Source organism: Rana temporaria, chromosome 11, assembly GCF_905171775.1.
Source record: "Rana temporaria chromosome 11, aRanTem1.1, whole genome shotgun sequence".
NCBI classification, from domain to species: Eukaryota; Metazoa; Chordata; class Amphibia; order Anura; family Ranidae; genus Rana; species Rana temporaria.
In genome coordinates this window covers 123,120,229-123,133,015 of record NC_053499.1, presented here as the reverse complement: position 1 = coordinate 123,133,015, position 12,787 = coordinate 123,120,229, and the positions used below count along the sequence as shown (strand labels likewise).

The following is a 12,787-nucleotide window of genomic DNA, read 5'->3' as shown; positions in this document are numbered from 1 at the left end:
AGGTGGCGCTTCCTTGATTTCCGCGTCGAATATGTAAATGAGCAAGATACGCCGATTCACGAACGTACGTACGCCCGTCGCAATTAGTTACGCCGTTTATGTAAGACATACGCCGGCGAAAAGATAAAGCATGTCTCTAGGTGGCGCAGCCCATGCAGAGTATGGACGTCGGAACAAGCGTATCTTTTTACGTTGTTTGCGTAAGTCGTACGCGAATAGGGCTGTGTGTAAATTACGTTCACATCACAGGCATTGAGCCGACGTATCTTTGGGCATAAATACGACGTGATACTGAGCATGCGCGTGCATGCGCCGTTCGTTCGGCCATGCATCTACATGGGGTCAAGCCTCACTTAAATACAGCCTACTTTGAATTACGCGTGCTTACGCTGCCCAATTTACGCTACGCCGCCGTAACTTAGGATGCAAGTGCTTTGTGAATACAGCACTTGCCTCTCTAAGTTGCGGCGGCGTAGCGTAAATACGATACGCTATTCCCGCGCAACGTAGAGCAGCCGTACGTGAATCTAGGCCATTGTGTTTTTTTTTCAATATTTTGCTTTTTTTGTTTATAGCGCAAAAAATTAAAACCACAGAGATGATCAGATACCATCTATTTGTGGAAAAAAAAGGACGTCAATTTTGTTTGGGAGCCACGTCGCACGACCGTGCAATTGTCATTCAAAGCGTAACAGTGCTGAAAGCTGACATTTCGCCTGGGCAGGAAGGGGGTATATTTGCCCAGTAAGCAAGTGGTTAAAGCGGAGCTCCACCCTAATGTGGAACTTTCGCTCAACGGAACCCTCCCCCCTGTCGGTGTGACATTTGGCACCTTTCAGGGGGGAGGGGTGTGCAGATGCTCATCTTCTGCTGCCGACGGCATTGGACTCCTGGACAGGTAAGTGTCCTAGTATTAAAAGTCAGCAGCTGCAGTATTTGTAGCTGCTGGCTATTAATATTTATTTTCTTTTTTTTACGGCGGAGCTCCACTTTAATGGCACCCCAAATGCGGCAAGCAGACACATGGAGCAACACCTTTGCTGAGTAATTTCTGACACACTAGTGTTGGGTCACAAAGTGGAGTTCTGTGTATCCTCGCTGTGGTGTTTTATTGTTTGGAGCAAAAGTATCAAAAGAAGGAAACTTTGTATATTTATTTTAGACTTTATTTCATTTCACTTCACAGGATTACAATGTTGCACATTTCAGATGTAAAGCCTCTACTATACCCAGTGAAGCGAACAGCCTCATATGATACACATAGCCGTGTACTGTGACATCATCGCGGCTCCGGCCAGTCACAGAGCTGGAGTCTGCAAACCCCGAAGCAAGATGGGGGGAGGTTACTATACAGCGTTACCATCCAGTGTGATAGCCTAAGTACTTTCACATTGGAGCAGTGTGCTGGCAGGACGCTAAAAAAAGTCCTGCCAAAAAAAAAAAAGTCCTGCCAGCCGCATCTTTGAGGCACGGTAGGAGCGGTAAAAATACCGCTCCTATAGCGCCCCTGCCCATTGTGTGTTCTGGCGGGTTAAGGGTTAGGGTTGGGGTTGGGGTTAGGGTTTCCCATTGAAGAATATAGGTAGGACTCAGGAATTGGAACAGGGACCTCCCCCAAAGGTCAAAGGTCAGAAGGCGGGTTCCCAAAGGTCACAGGACGTGGCTGACCCACCCCCACCAAAGTGTACCGCCTACCTCAACTAAGTCGGGGAATGAACAAGTCGGGGAAAGCGTCTTTTTTTTAGCGGGACGCTAAAAAACGTCCTGCCAGCCACATCTTTGAGGCACGGTAGGAGCGGTAAAAATACCGCTCCTATAGCGCCCCTGCCCATTGAAAACAATGGGGTAGCGCCTCCAACCCGCACCACGAAATGCTGCAAAGAGGCGCTTTTGCGGGCGGCTTTAACACTTTTCCGGCTGCTAGCGGGGGTTAAATAGCGGCCGAAAATCGCTGCAAACAAAACGGTAGGACGCCGCTAAAAATAGCGGCATTTTACCACTAGCGCACCCAGCGCTTCAGTGTGAAAGTAGCCTCACTGACATCACAATTGACACTAATACAGTGATCAGTGATATTACTATAAACTTTCACTGTACTAATGACACTGCTGATCAGAGCCGAACGCAATGGAAGCCAGGGTTGCATTTTTTACTGACAAAACACGGAACATTTACTGGCAGAGCACATTTTTTACTGGAAACCTGAGAAATTACAGAACTCCTATTGAAAACTAACAGTGAATATTTGAACAATATAAACATGATATGGAAACACTGACAATACCTATAACAATGTCATTTGTTTGATTTACACTTAAAAAGTCAACACAGCATGAAATTATCAACCCCTGATATTTACTGGCAGTTTTAAAAAAAATCACAAATTGTCAGTAAATTTACTGGCGGTTGGCAACCCTTTCGACACCACATGTCCCCTCCTGAGTCACAGTGACGGTCTTATTCCATGCCAGGTGGTCCCTTTAGTCCACTTCAGTCCAAATAGCACTGACAGTCCTGCTCCTGTCCCATAGACCCACAAACTTGGCTCCAATCCCTTGCACCATGACATCACACGACGTGCTCAGGCAGCACCTCCGCCAGGCTTTTCCCCTGTTGGCACTGCCTGAACACACTGTGGTCAGGGCTGTCTTAATGAGAGGGCAAACCTGGGCACTGCCCAGGGGCCCCAGCTGCATGGGGGGGGGGGCCTGTACTTCCCCTAAAGCTACTGGTCCTTGAGCCTACGCTGCCCCGAAATTGGGGGCCCCATGATGGCACTGAGAGTGATAGATACACAGGGGGGGCAGTCTGCTTCCTACCTACATGATGTCAGTTTACCTGCACTGTCATCATTGTAGGGGCCCCCAGAGCATTACTTTGCCCAGGGGCCCATGATGCTATTAAGACGGCCCTGATTGTAGGTGCCCCAGAGCAGTACTTTGCCCAGGGGCCCATAATGCTATTAAGATGGCCCTGACTGTGGTAGGCACTCAGGTGGTCTCGGCCAGCTCCAGAACCAAAATGCACATGCGCCGTTCCAAGTCGAGCGTCACAGCCATATTTTTTACTGGCAACCTTTCCCTTTTACTGACATTTACTGGCAGGAGAAAAGTGCCTATTTTTTACTGACTGCCAGTAAAAATACTGACAGTTGGCAACACTGAACGGAAGTGACATTAACCCCTTAACGCCCGCCGCACGACTATATACGTCCGCAAAATGGCACGGACAGGCAGAAGGGCGTATATATACGTCCCTGCCTTCTAGCGGGTGGGGGGTCCGATCGAGACCCCCCCCCCGCTGTGTGCGGCGGGCGGATTCCCTCGGGGAGCGATCCGGGACGACGGCGCGGCTATTCGTTTATAGCCGCTCCGTCGCGATCGCTCCCCAGAGCTGAAGAACGGGGAGAGCCGTATGTAAACACGGCTTCCCCGTGCTTCACTATGGCGGCGTATCGATCGAGTGATCCCCTTTATAGGGGAGACTCGATCGATGACGTCAGTCCTACAGCCACACCCCCCTACAGTTGTAAACACACACTAGGTGTACCCTAACTCCTACAGCGCCCCCTGTGGTTAACTCCCAAACTGCAACTGTCATTTTCTCAATAAACAATGCAATTTAAATGCATTTTTTGCTGTGAAAATGACAATGGTCCCAAAAATGTGTCAAAATTGTCCGAAGTGTCCGCCATAATGTCGCAGTCACGGAAAAAATCGCTGATCGCCGCCAATAGTAGTAAAAAAAAAAAAAATTTATAAAAATGCAATAAAACTATCCCCTATTTTGTAAACGCTATAAATTTTGCGCAAACCAATCGATAAACGCTTATTGCGATTTGTTTTACCAAAAATAGGTAGAAGAATACGTATCGGCCTAAACTGAGGAAATAAAAACATTTTATATATGTTTTTGGGGGATATTTATTATAGCAAAAAGTAAAAAATATTGAATTTTTTTCAAAATTGTCGCTCTATTTTTGTTTATAGCGCAAAAAATAAAAACCGCAGAGGTGATCAAATACCACCAAAAGAAAGCTCTATTTGTGGGGAAAAAAGAACGCCAATTTTGTTTGGGAGCCACGTCGCACCACCGCGCAATTGTCTGTTAAAGCGACGCAGTGCCGAATCGCAAAACCTGGCCTGGGCATTTAGCTGCAAAATGGTCCGGGGCTTAAGTGGTTAATGCCTGTTCAGATGTCAAGCTGACCCCAGTCAGGTCTATGGACTCCTCTGTCCGTTTACACCAGGATACCTCCTTTTCTAATTTGGTTTCCCGGACCTGGAAGAACCCGGAGGTAGGTAGGTAGTCCATTTACCTCCGCCCGTCCTTAAACCTCCATGGACTGTCCTATCAGCTCCGCCTGAAAAACTGTCAGGTAGACCCGATCGGAACGCCTGTGTGAAAGAGGCCTTAGGACTTATTTACATGGGTAGTTGGCAAAAGGCGGTTGTTGAGCCATGGTAATCCACCCCAGGCTGCCCATCTGGACACAGCAAAGCCACCACATAGGGCTGGATGAATGCCACAACCGAGGCAAAAATAAAACGGCATGCCGCCTTCGACAAGTGGTAACGCTGCAACACATGACCTACTCAAGTGAGTGGGGGTGCACTTGCACACGGTTTCGTGGGTCAGCATTTTGAGGGTTAAAGCAGACAGAGAGGAGGAAACCTATCGCTTCCTCGCCGCCTGCCAAACGTCTCTGAAAAGTGATCCTCTGCCTTCTCACAAACGTGATTCCTTAGGACCCGTTCATATGAAAGTTGAACTAAACCCAGCGATTTGACAGTTTGAAAAAACAACAAACTTTCACATTTCCTTGTTCTCCCAATCAAACTGTCACACCATCTAATGACATAACTGATCACATGGGCAGCACCATGGCAGTTGCAGGTCAAACAGAGGCCAAGATGGCAGCTTCCTTGGATGAAAAGGAGAGGGGGGTTAAGTTCCGCTTTAAGCAATTTGGAATCCCACAATTCCAAACTGTGGGGAAAAGTGCGATGCACACTTGGGTGCCACTTGTTTACTGGGCACTTAAACCCCCCTCCTGCCCAGACCAATTTTCAGCTTTCAGCGTTGTCACTCTTTGAATGACAATTGCGCGGTCATGCAACACTGTTCACTAATGACATTTTTATCCTTTTTTTCCCACAAATAGAGCTTTCTTTTGGTGGTATTTGATCACCTCTGCGGTTTTTATTTTTTGTAAAAAAAAAATACAAAACCGTTTTATATTTTGTTATACAATTTTGCAAACAGGTAACCTTTCTCCTTCATTGATGTATTGTACGCTGATGAGGCTGCACTGATGGACACTGATAGGTGGCACTGATGGACACTGATAGGTGGCATTGATGGATGGCACTGAAGGTCATTGATAGGTGGCACTGGTGGGCACTGAGAATTGGCACTAATAGGTGGCATTGATAGGTGGTACTGATGGGTGGCAGTGATGGGCACTGATAGGTGGCAGTGATGGTCCCTGATCAGCACTGGTAGGTGACATTGATAGGCAGCACTGGTAGGTGGCACTAATGAGGCACTGACTGGCACCACTGGTGGGCACTGATAGGTGGCAGTGATGGGCACTGATGGGTGGCAGTGATGGGCACTGATCAGCACTAGTAGGTGACATTGATAGGCAGCACTAGTAGGTGGCACCGACTGGCACCACTGGTGGGCATTGATAGGTGGCAGTGACGGGCATTGATAGGTGGTACTGATTGGCACTGACAGGTGGGCACTGGCAGGCGGTATTGTGTGCACTAATGAGGCAGAATTGCCTCTTCCACTGGGGACTGACGTCCTTTACACAGCAGACGGTTATCGGCTTTTTTCTCTCCTCCTGCTGTCAGCGCGAGAAAAAAAAAAACCGATTACCGAGCTTTGTTTAGATCACCGGATCAGCTGTCATTGGCTGACAGCTGATCACGTGGTAAAGGGTCGGGACCGGCCCTTTACTCTAATCCGTGATCACCTGAGTCTCAGTGACTCGCACGCCAAGTGCAAAGGGGGGGACGTCTATCGTCGGCCTCCCGGCAATTGGGGTCTGCGCTGTAGCCGTCATTCGACTAGCGCGGGCCCCTAATGGTTAAAGCGGAACTTAGTCTATAACGTGATAACAAATAATGTTCTTTAGCAAGGAGCATAAATGACACAATAATTCTGTACATGGGCGGCGCTGACCAATCAGAACCCGCGTAGCCCGTCCTGTCAGCGGGGAAGGAAAGAAGTGAAAGCTGTGGGGATTTCTAAGCCCTGGACCCGTGACGGGGGCTATACCGGGGCTCAGAGCGGGAGATCGCCGCGCTCCAGGTCAGCAGGATTGGGGGGGGATGAGGAGGTCCTGTGTAAGTAATAAAAACATAGGGGTAGATTCAGGTACCTTTTGCGGCGGCGTATCTCCAGATATGCCGCCGTAATTTGAATTCCGCGCCCGTGTAGCGTTACGCCGATTCACAAAGGCAGTTACGCTGAAAAACTAGGCTTCCTCCACCGACGTAACTTGATTGCAGCGGCATAGAATTGTGTGCAATATAACTTTGGCCGCTAGGGGCGCTTCCGTTGTTGTCGGCGTAGAATATGCTAATTTCCTAGATACGCCGATTCACAAACGTACGTGCGCCCGGCGTTCGTTTTTTACGTCGTTTGCGTTAAGGCTTTTTCGGCGTAAGGCTGCTCCTGCTATTAGGAGGCGCAGCCAATGTTAAGTATGGACGTCGTTCCCACGTCGCTATTTTAAAATTTTACGTCGTTTGCGTAAGTCGTCCGTGAATGGCGCTGGACGCCATTTACGTTCACGTCGAAACCAATGACGTCCTTGCGACGTCATTTACCGCAATGCACGTCGGGAAATTTTAGGGACAGCACATGCACAGTACGTTCAGCGCGGGAACGCGCCTAATTTAAATGATCCACGCCCCCCTCCAGGAATTACGCGCGCCTACGCCGGCCCCTTTTATGCTACGCCGCCGCAAAATTACGGAGCAAGTGCTTCGTGAATACATCGCTTGCTCCTGTAATTTACGGCGGCGTAGCGTAAAGACGATACGCTGCGCCGCCGTATGAGTGCGCGCCCCTACCTGAATCTACCCCATATTTGCCATTCTGAAGCTTCCCTTCAACCACTTTGCATATTATTTTATATATACTGTGATTCTGTACTTGCCAAATATGCTGCAGAAATCTCCCTCCACTGAGTGTGGCTGCGGCCATTTTAACTGTGGGCAGCTGAAGCTGCTGCCTGTTCACTTCCTGGATTTACACAGACACACACCTCCAGCTCTGCAGCACTCTTTGGCCCTCTTATGACTTATCACCCCTCTCTTCCTAGCAGTCTTGGGAGAGAGAGCTGTGCATGATGTCATAGGCCTAGGCTTTTTACCACCCAAGAAACAGGAAGTGGGCTGTATAAGGTATTTACTGGCAAAAAATAAATAAAAAATGATTTACTATGCAAACAACAAGAGCAGAAGATTTAATAGATGGAAAGATGAAAAAATGACTGACGGTCCGCTTTAATTGATTGGGTGGTTAGGAGTGTCCACGCCTACTACATCGTGTTTGGTAACAGAGGGCCAGATTCACATAGAACTGCGGCGGCGTAACGTATCGTAGATACGTTACACCGCCGCAAGTTTTAATCGCAAGTGCCTGATTCACCAAGCACTTGCATGCAAACTTACGCCTGCGGCCTCCGGCGTAAGCCCGCGTTATTCAAAGGGGCGTGTGCCATTTAAATTAGGCGCGCTCCCACGCCGGACCTAATGCGTATGCTCCGTTTTGAAATTCCCGCCGTGCTTTGCGTGAAGTGACGTCATTTTTTCGAACGGCGACGTGCGTAGCGTACTTTCGTATTCCCGGACGTCTTACGCAACAACATTTTTTTTTTAAATTTCGACGCGGGAACGACGGCCATACTTTATACAGCACATACGTGGGCTGTGTAAAGTTAGGGCAGGTAAAACGACGACTAAAATTGCGACGGGAAACTATACTAGCGACGACGTACCGAACGCGAAAAACCGTCGTGGATCGCCGTAAAACCTCATTTGCATACCCGACGCTGGAATACGACGCGAACTCCACCCATCGGCGGCCGCGGTATTGCATCCTAAGATCCGACAGTGTAAAACAATTACACCTCTCGGATCTTAGGGCTATCTATGCGTAACTGATTCTATGAATCAGTCGCATAGATACTCTGAGAGATACTCCGCCGTATTTCGGCTGTGAATCTGGCCCAGAGATCGTACCATCCCATTGTACAGTGTAGGGCCCGCCTTCCGTTCCTCTGTGTCCTGCACTCATCGCACAGACAACATTGACCTTCCCCCAATACAATGAGAAGACCGCCAGCCGCCCTCATAACGTCACGATTCCTTGAATGAACGTAGAAGAAGCGGGACACTTTGATTGGCCAGTACACACAAACCAATACAAGTTACATCCCGGGACGCCGGCCAATCCTCGCTGTAGAAGCTTCCAGAATCCGCCAGCCAATTCCACCCTTTTCATGATAACTTCACCAACCAATAAAATGCTGCCATTGCGGCAGGCGGAGTTTAGACACGCTTGACGACGCCCCGGGAAGTGATGAGAGAGGCGCGGCGTCTTGATGGACAGCTCCTTTGGCCAATAGACGGCTTTTATTTTTTACCGGCAGCGAATGATATCGCGGTTAGTAGGAGGGTTCTGAACTGTCATCTTCTAGTAGGTTCGAGAAGACGCGTGGAGAGGCCGGAGTCCCGGGGCGCAGCAAGAGGCATGGAGAAGGTGAGAGGGCGCCCGGTGTAGTGATAGCTCAGCGGATATTAGAGCGGGAACGGGGACTGTGTGTCAGCGGGGGGGGGGGCTGCTTCACATTGAACTTCACAAACAAAGATGAGCCGTCCATTCATTTCTTGTTGTATCACCGATGCAGAGCATGGCAGCAATGAGTATAGAGCTCTGAGCCGTGCACTGTGCTCCTCCAGGCGGATGTGGTGACACTTCTATAGAACTTGTACCCGGTGTCACTCTACTGGGGGGGAGGATATGAGGTCACTGGAAGTGGGGCTGACCCTCATCATGGGCATTTCATACTCCCAACAGAACATCTTTTATTCAGTCTTTACAAATCTTTATCTTCCCCACTGTGATCTGCCCTGAGAATCCAGGTTAGGACACTTCCTGTTAGGGGTGACAACTGTCTGTAAATTGTGCTCCTGTGTTGTCACCTTATCACAGTGCCCCCTGGTGGAGGCTTCAGTCATACATTGGTCAGCTGGTGTCACTGCTAGGAATCTGATCCAGAGCAACCAGGAGGTCTAATATGGGCTGGAAGTTGCTGAAAGTGGCAGAAGGAGATCGGCTGCATTTAGGTGGGGGGGGCAGAAGATGTTTTTGGGAACCCCATGGTGATTGTTTATGGTACACTGTGCTTGAGCACACTAAATGTCATCCAGTTAGGGTTTGGTTGTATGTAAAGACTGAAAAGCTATACACTATACCAGTGATGGTGAACCCTGGCGCCCCAGATGGTTTGAAACTACATTTCCCATGATGCTCCACTACACTGCAGAGTGTATGAGCATCATGGGAAATGTAGTTCCAAAACCTCTGGGGTGCCAAGGTTCACCATCACTGCACTATGCTATCTCTGTACAAACTCCTATACGCTTCATTTAGACGGGGGGGGGGGGGGGGGGGGGTCAGCAGCAAAAAATGCATGTACCCCCTCTATTTACATTAATCAAAACCGTGTAATAGAACATTTTAACCACTTGGTTACTGGCCCATAGTCAAAAGACGTCCTGTTTTTAAAGATGGATATCTCAGTAACGGCAGCAGCTGCTGCCACAACTGAGGTATCCATCTTTAGTGCCGACGGTCCTGTACACGATAACGGCGGTCTCCGCGGCGAATTCGCCGCGAGATCGCCGTTATCGGTGGCGGGAGAGGGCCCCCTCCCGCCGCTGTTAAACGCGCCCTCCGCCGCTTACCGGAGCCGTCGGTAGCGGCGGAGGGGATCGCGACCATCCGGCAGCTGAGCGGGGACGAGACTGAAGGAAAAATCTCCTTCGCCCGTCCCCCATAGCTCTGCTGGGCGGAAGTGACGTCAAAACGTCAGTCCCGCCCAGCCTCTTAAAGAGATTTTTTTTTTTAGCCATTTGAAAAAATTACATTTCCAAATTTTTTTTTTTTTTTTTGCATTTAAGCCCAAATATGAGATCTGAGGTCTTTTTGACCCCAGATCTCATATTTAAGAGGACCTGTCATGCTTTTTTCTATTACAAGGGATGTTTACATTCCTTGTAATAGGAATAAAAGTGATAATTTTTTTATTTTTTTTTATTTCAGTGTTAAAAATTGTAAAATAAATGCGAAAAGCAAAAAATTTTTTTTTTTAAAGTGCCCCGTCGAGCTCGCGCGTAGAAGCGAATGTATACGCGAGTAGCGCCGACATATGAAAACGGTATTCAAACCACACAAGTGAGGTATCGCCGCGATCGTTAGAGCGAGAGCAATAATTTTAGCCTTAGGCCTCCTCTGTAACTCAAAAAATGCAACCTGTAGAATTTTTTAAACGTCGCCTATCAAGATTTTTAAAGGTAAAAGTTTGACGCCATGCCATGAGCGGGCGCAATTTTTAAGCGTGACATGTTGGGTATCATTTTACTCGGCGTAACATTATCTTTCACAATATATAAAAAAATCGGGCCAAATTTATTGTTGTGTTATTTTTTAATTTAAAAAAGTGAATTTTTTCCAAAAAAAGTGCGCTTGTAAGACCGCTACGCAAATACGGTGTGACAAAAAGTATTGCAATGACTGCCATTTTATTCTCTAGGGTGTTAGAAAAAAATATATATATAATGTTTGGGGGTTTTAAGTAATATTCTAGCAAAAAAAACTGTTTTAGTCTCGTAAACACTGAATCTGAAAAACAGGCTCGGTAACGAAGTGGTTAAACCCACTTTTTTTTTTTTTGCGGTCACAATGTAGAGTATAAGATCTGTGCCCAGTCTTGCCACAAAGAGTTAATCCAGCTCTGAGCAATCCTCCTTTTCTTTTTTCAGTGAGATAAACAGACAAACAGGGGAAAAACTTTTGTCCGTTCTTCCCCCTTGCTGTGAATGACAGGTTATTTACATATCTCATGCACTAGCCTGAGACAGGCATTATTTTTTTAGTTCCCACCCCCACTCCTTTTCTGAAGTCATGTGATTACTTTTCTGGATTTTGACTGGATGTTGGTGATCATAGCAAGATTTAGTGTAAGGAATACACAGGAGAAAATGCATGTTGACAAGGAGTGTAAAGGTGGGTGGAGAGTCTGACATCACGACTCCGCCCACTGAACTCCAGACAACAGACCCACCCACAGAACTTTTCAGTTCTTATAACAGACAGAGGGGAGACATGTGACAGGTAAGGATACATGCAGGAGGCATCTATATCCTTATAGATCAGCACTATGGCAGTAGAATAGAAAGGATGAGAGTGGCTTTACATCCACTTTAAGGTGGAACTTTAGTTAGAAATTTTTAAGTAGAACTATAGGCAAAACTTTTTTTTATTTTTTCCTTCTGCATTGATGGGTAGCACTGATAGGCGGGACTGATAGCCAGCACTGACTGGCATTGCTGATTGGTGGCACTGATTCCTGGCAATGGTGGGCACTGAATGGTGCCACTGTTGGCGCTCTGTAATCAGGGCACTAATGATCAGTGCCCTGATTACATGTTTTGTTGCCCCCTGCGAGGAGATGCCGTTGATCGTCTCTCCTCGCCATACTCGGTGAGAGGCGAGGAGCGCTGATTACCAGCATCTCCGTGTTTACATGTGATTGGATGCAGCTGGTCACATGGTTAAAGAGCTGTGGACGCGGCTTTTTACAGGTATCGGTGTTGCGCCGTGTCCTAGCAACATAGTGCGGGCCCTCGAGTGTCTGTTCTGGGAATCTGTCCTATGACTATAGGCGTGCGCACAGGGTGTGCCTGGGCACACCCTAATCACTCCATGTGCATTAGCATTATCCAGGGACATCACCAGGTGGGTGGTTAGGGGTGCCAGTGTAAATGCCTCCATTATATTAAAGGCTAAGTTCAACAGTAGGAACACGTTACGCCTGTATTCAGGGCATAACCTAAAATGCTCCCAATCCACTGTCTCCCACCACCAGAGCCTCCTTTCTGTGGCAGCAGGTGGGGTTCATGTGTGTTTGAGATTTGGGGTGCACACCCTAATGCAATAGGCTGCGCACACCTATGCATATGACGTTGTCCCAGAACGAGAGCCGCACTGCCCCGCCGTTATTTGACGGTGGGCAGGCAGCAACTAGTTGATCACCACTGTTTTTTTTTTTTTTTATTCTTTGCTAAACAAATGGAAAAAAAAAAAGATTATTTTTGTCTCGTTCAGTGATGGTCAGCACTGGTGGGCACAGATTGGTAGGACTGCACTTATAATCCGTGTCCTGATTATCAGTGTGGCTGGTTATCGGCTCTCTTTCTTCTCAAAGATCAGCTGTGATTGGATACTGCTGATTACATGGTAAAGAGCCACTGATTGGCTCTTTACCTCAATCTGTGATCAGCAGAGTCTGGAGGACATTACAATCACAGAACGCACCACCCGCACTAAGTGGCGGACACAATCAAGGGACACATCATATGACGGAGTCCCAGAACAAGGCGACCCTGTCAACAAGTGGTTAAGATCTCTCCCTTTTTTTTTTTTTAGGCGCTGCCAACTTTGTAGAGGCCGATCTTCTGACCGGCTTAGGACCAGTTTACAC

General features: G+C 47.9%; 1 protein-coding gene across 1 annotated transcript in view; it reads left to right on the top strand.

Moving 5' to 3' along the window:
• Window positions 1–8,681: 8,681 nt before the first annotated feature.
• Window positions 8,682–12,787, top strand: part of STIP1 (stress induced phosphoprotein 1) — a 53,495-nt gene continuing 49,389 nt past the window's right edge. The window contains exon 1 of the mRNA XM_040329043.1: window positions 8,682–8,781. Within this exon, the coding sequence (XP_040184977.1) occupies window positions 8,773–8,781 (9 nt within the window). The 5' untranslated portion in view covers window positions 8,682–8,772. The remainder of the gene's footprint in view (window positions 8,782–12,787) is intronic.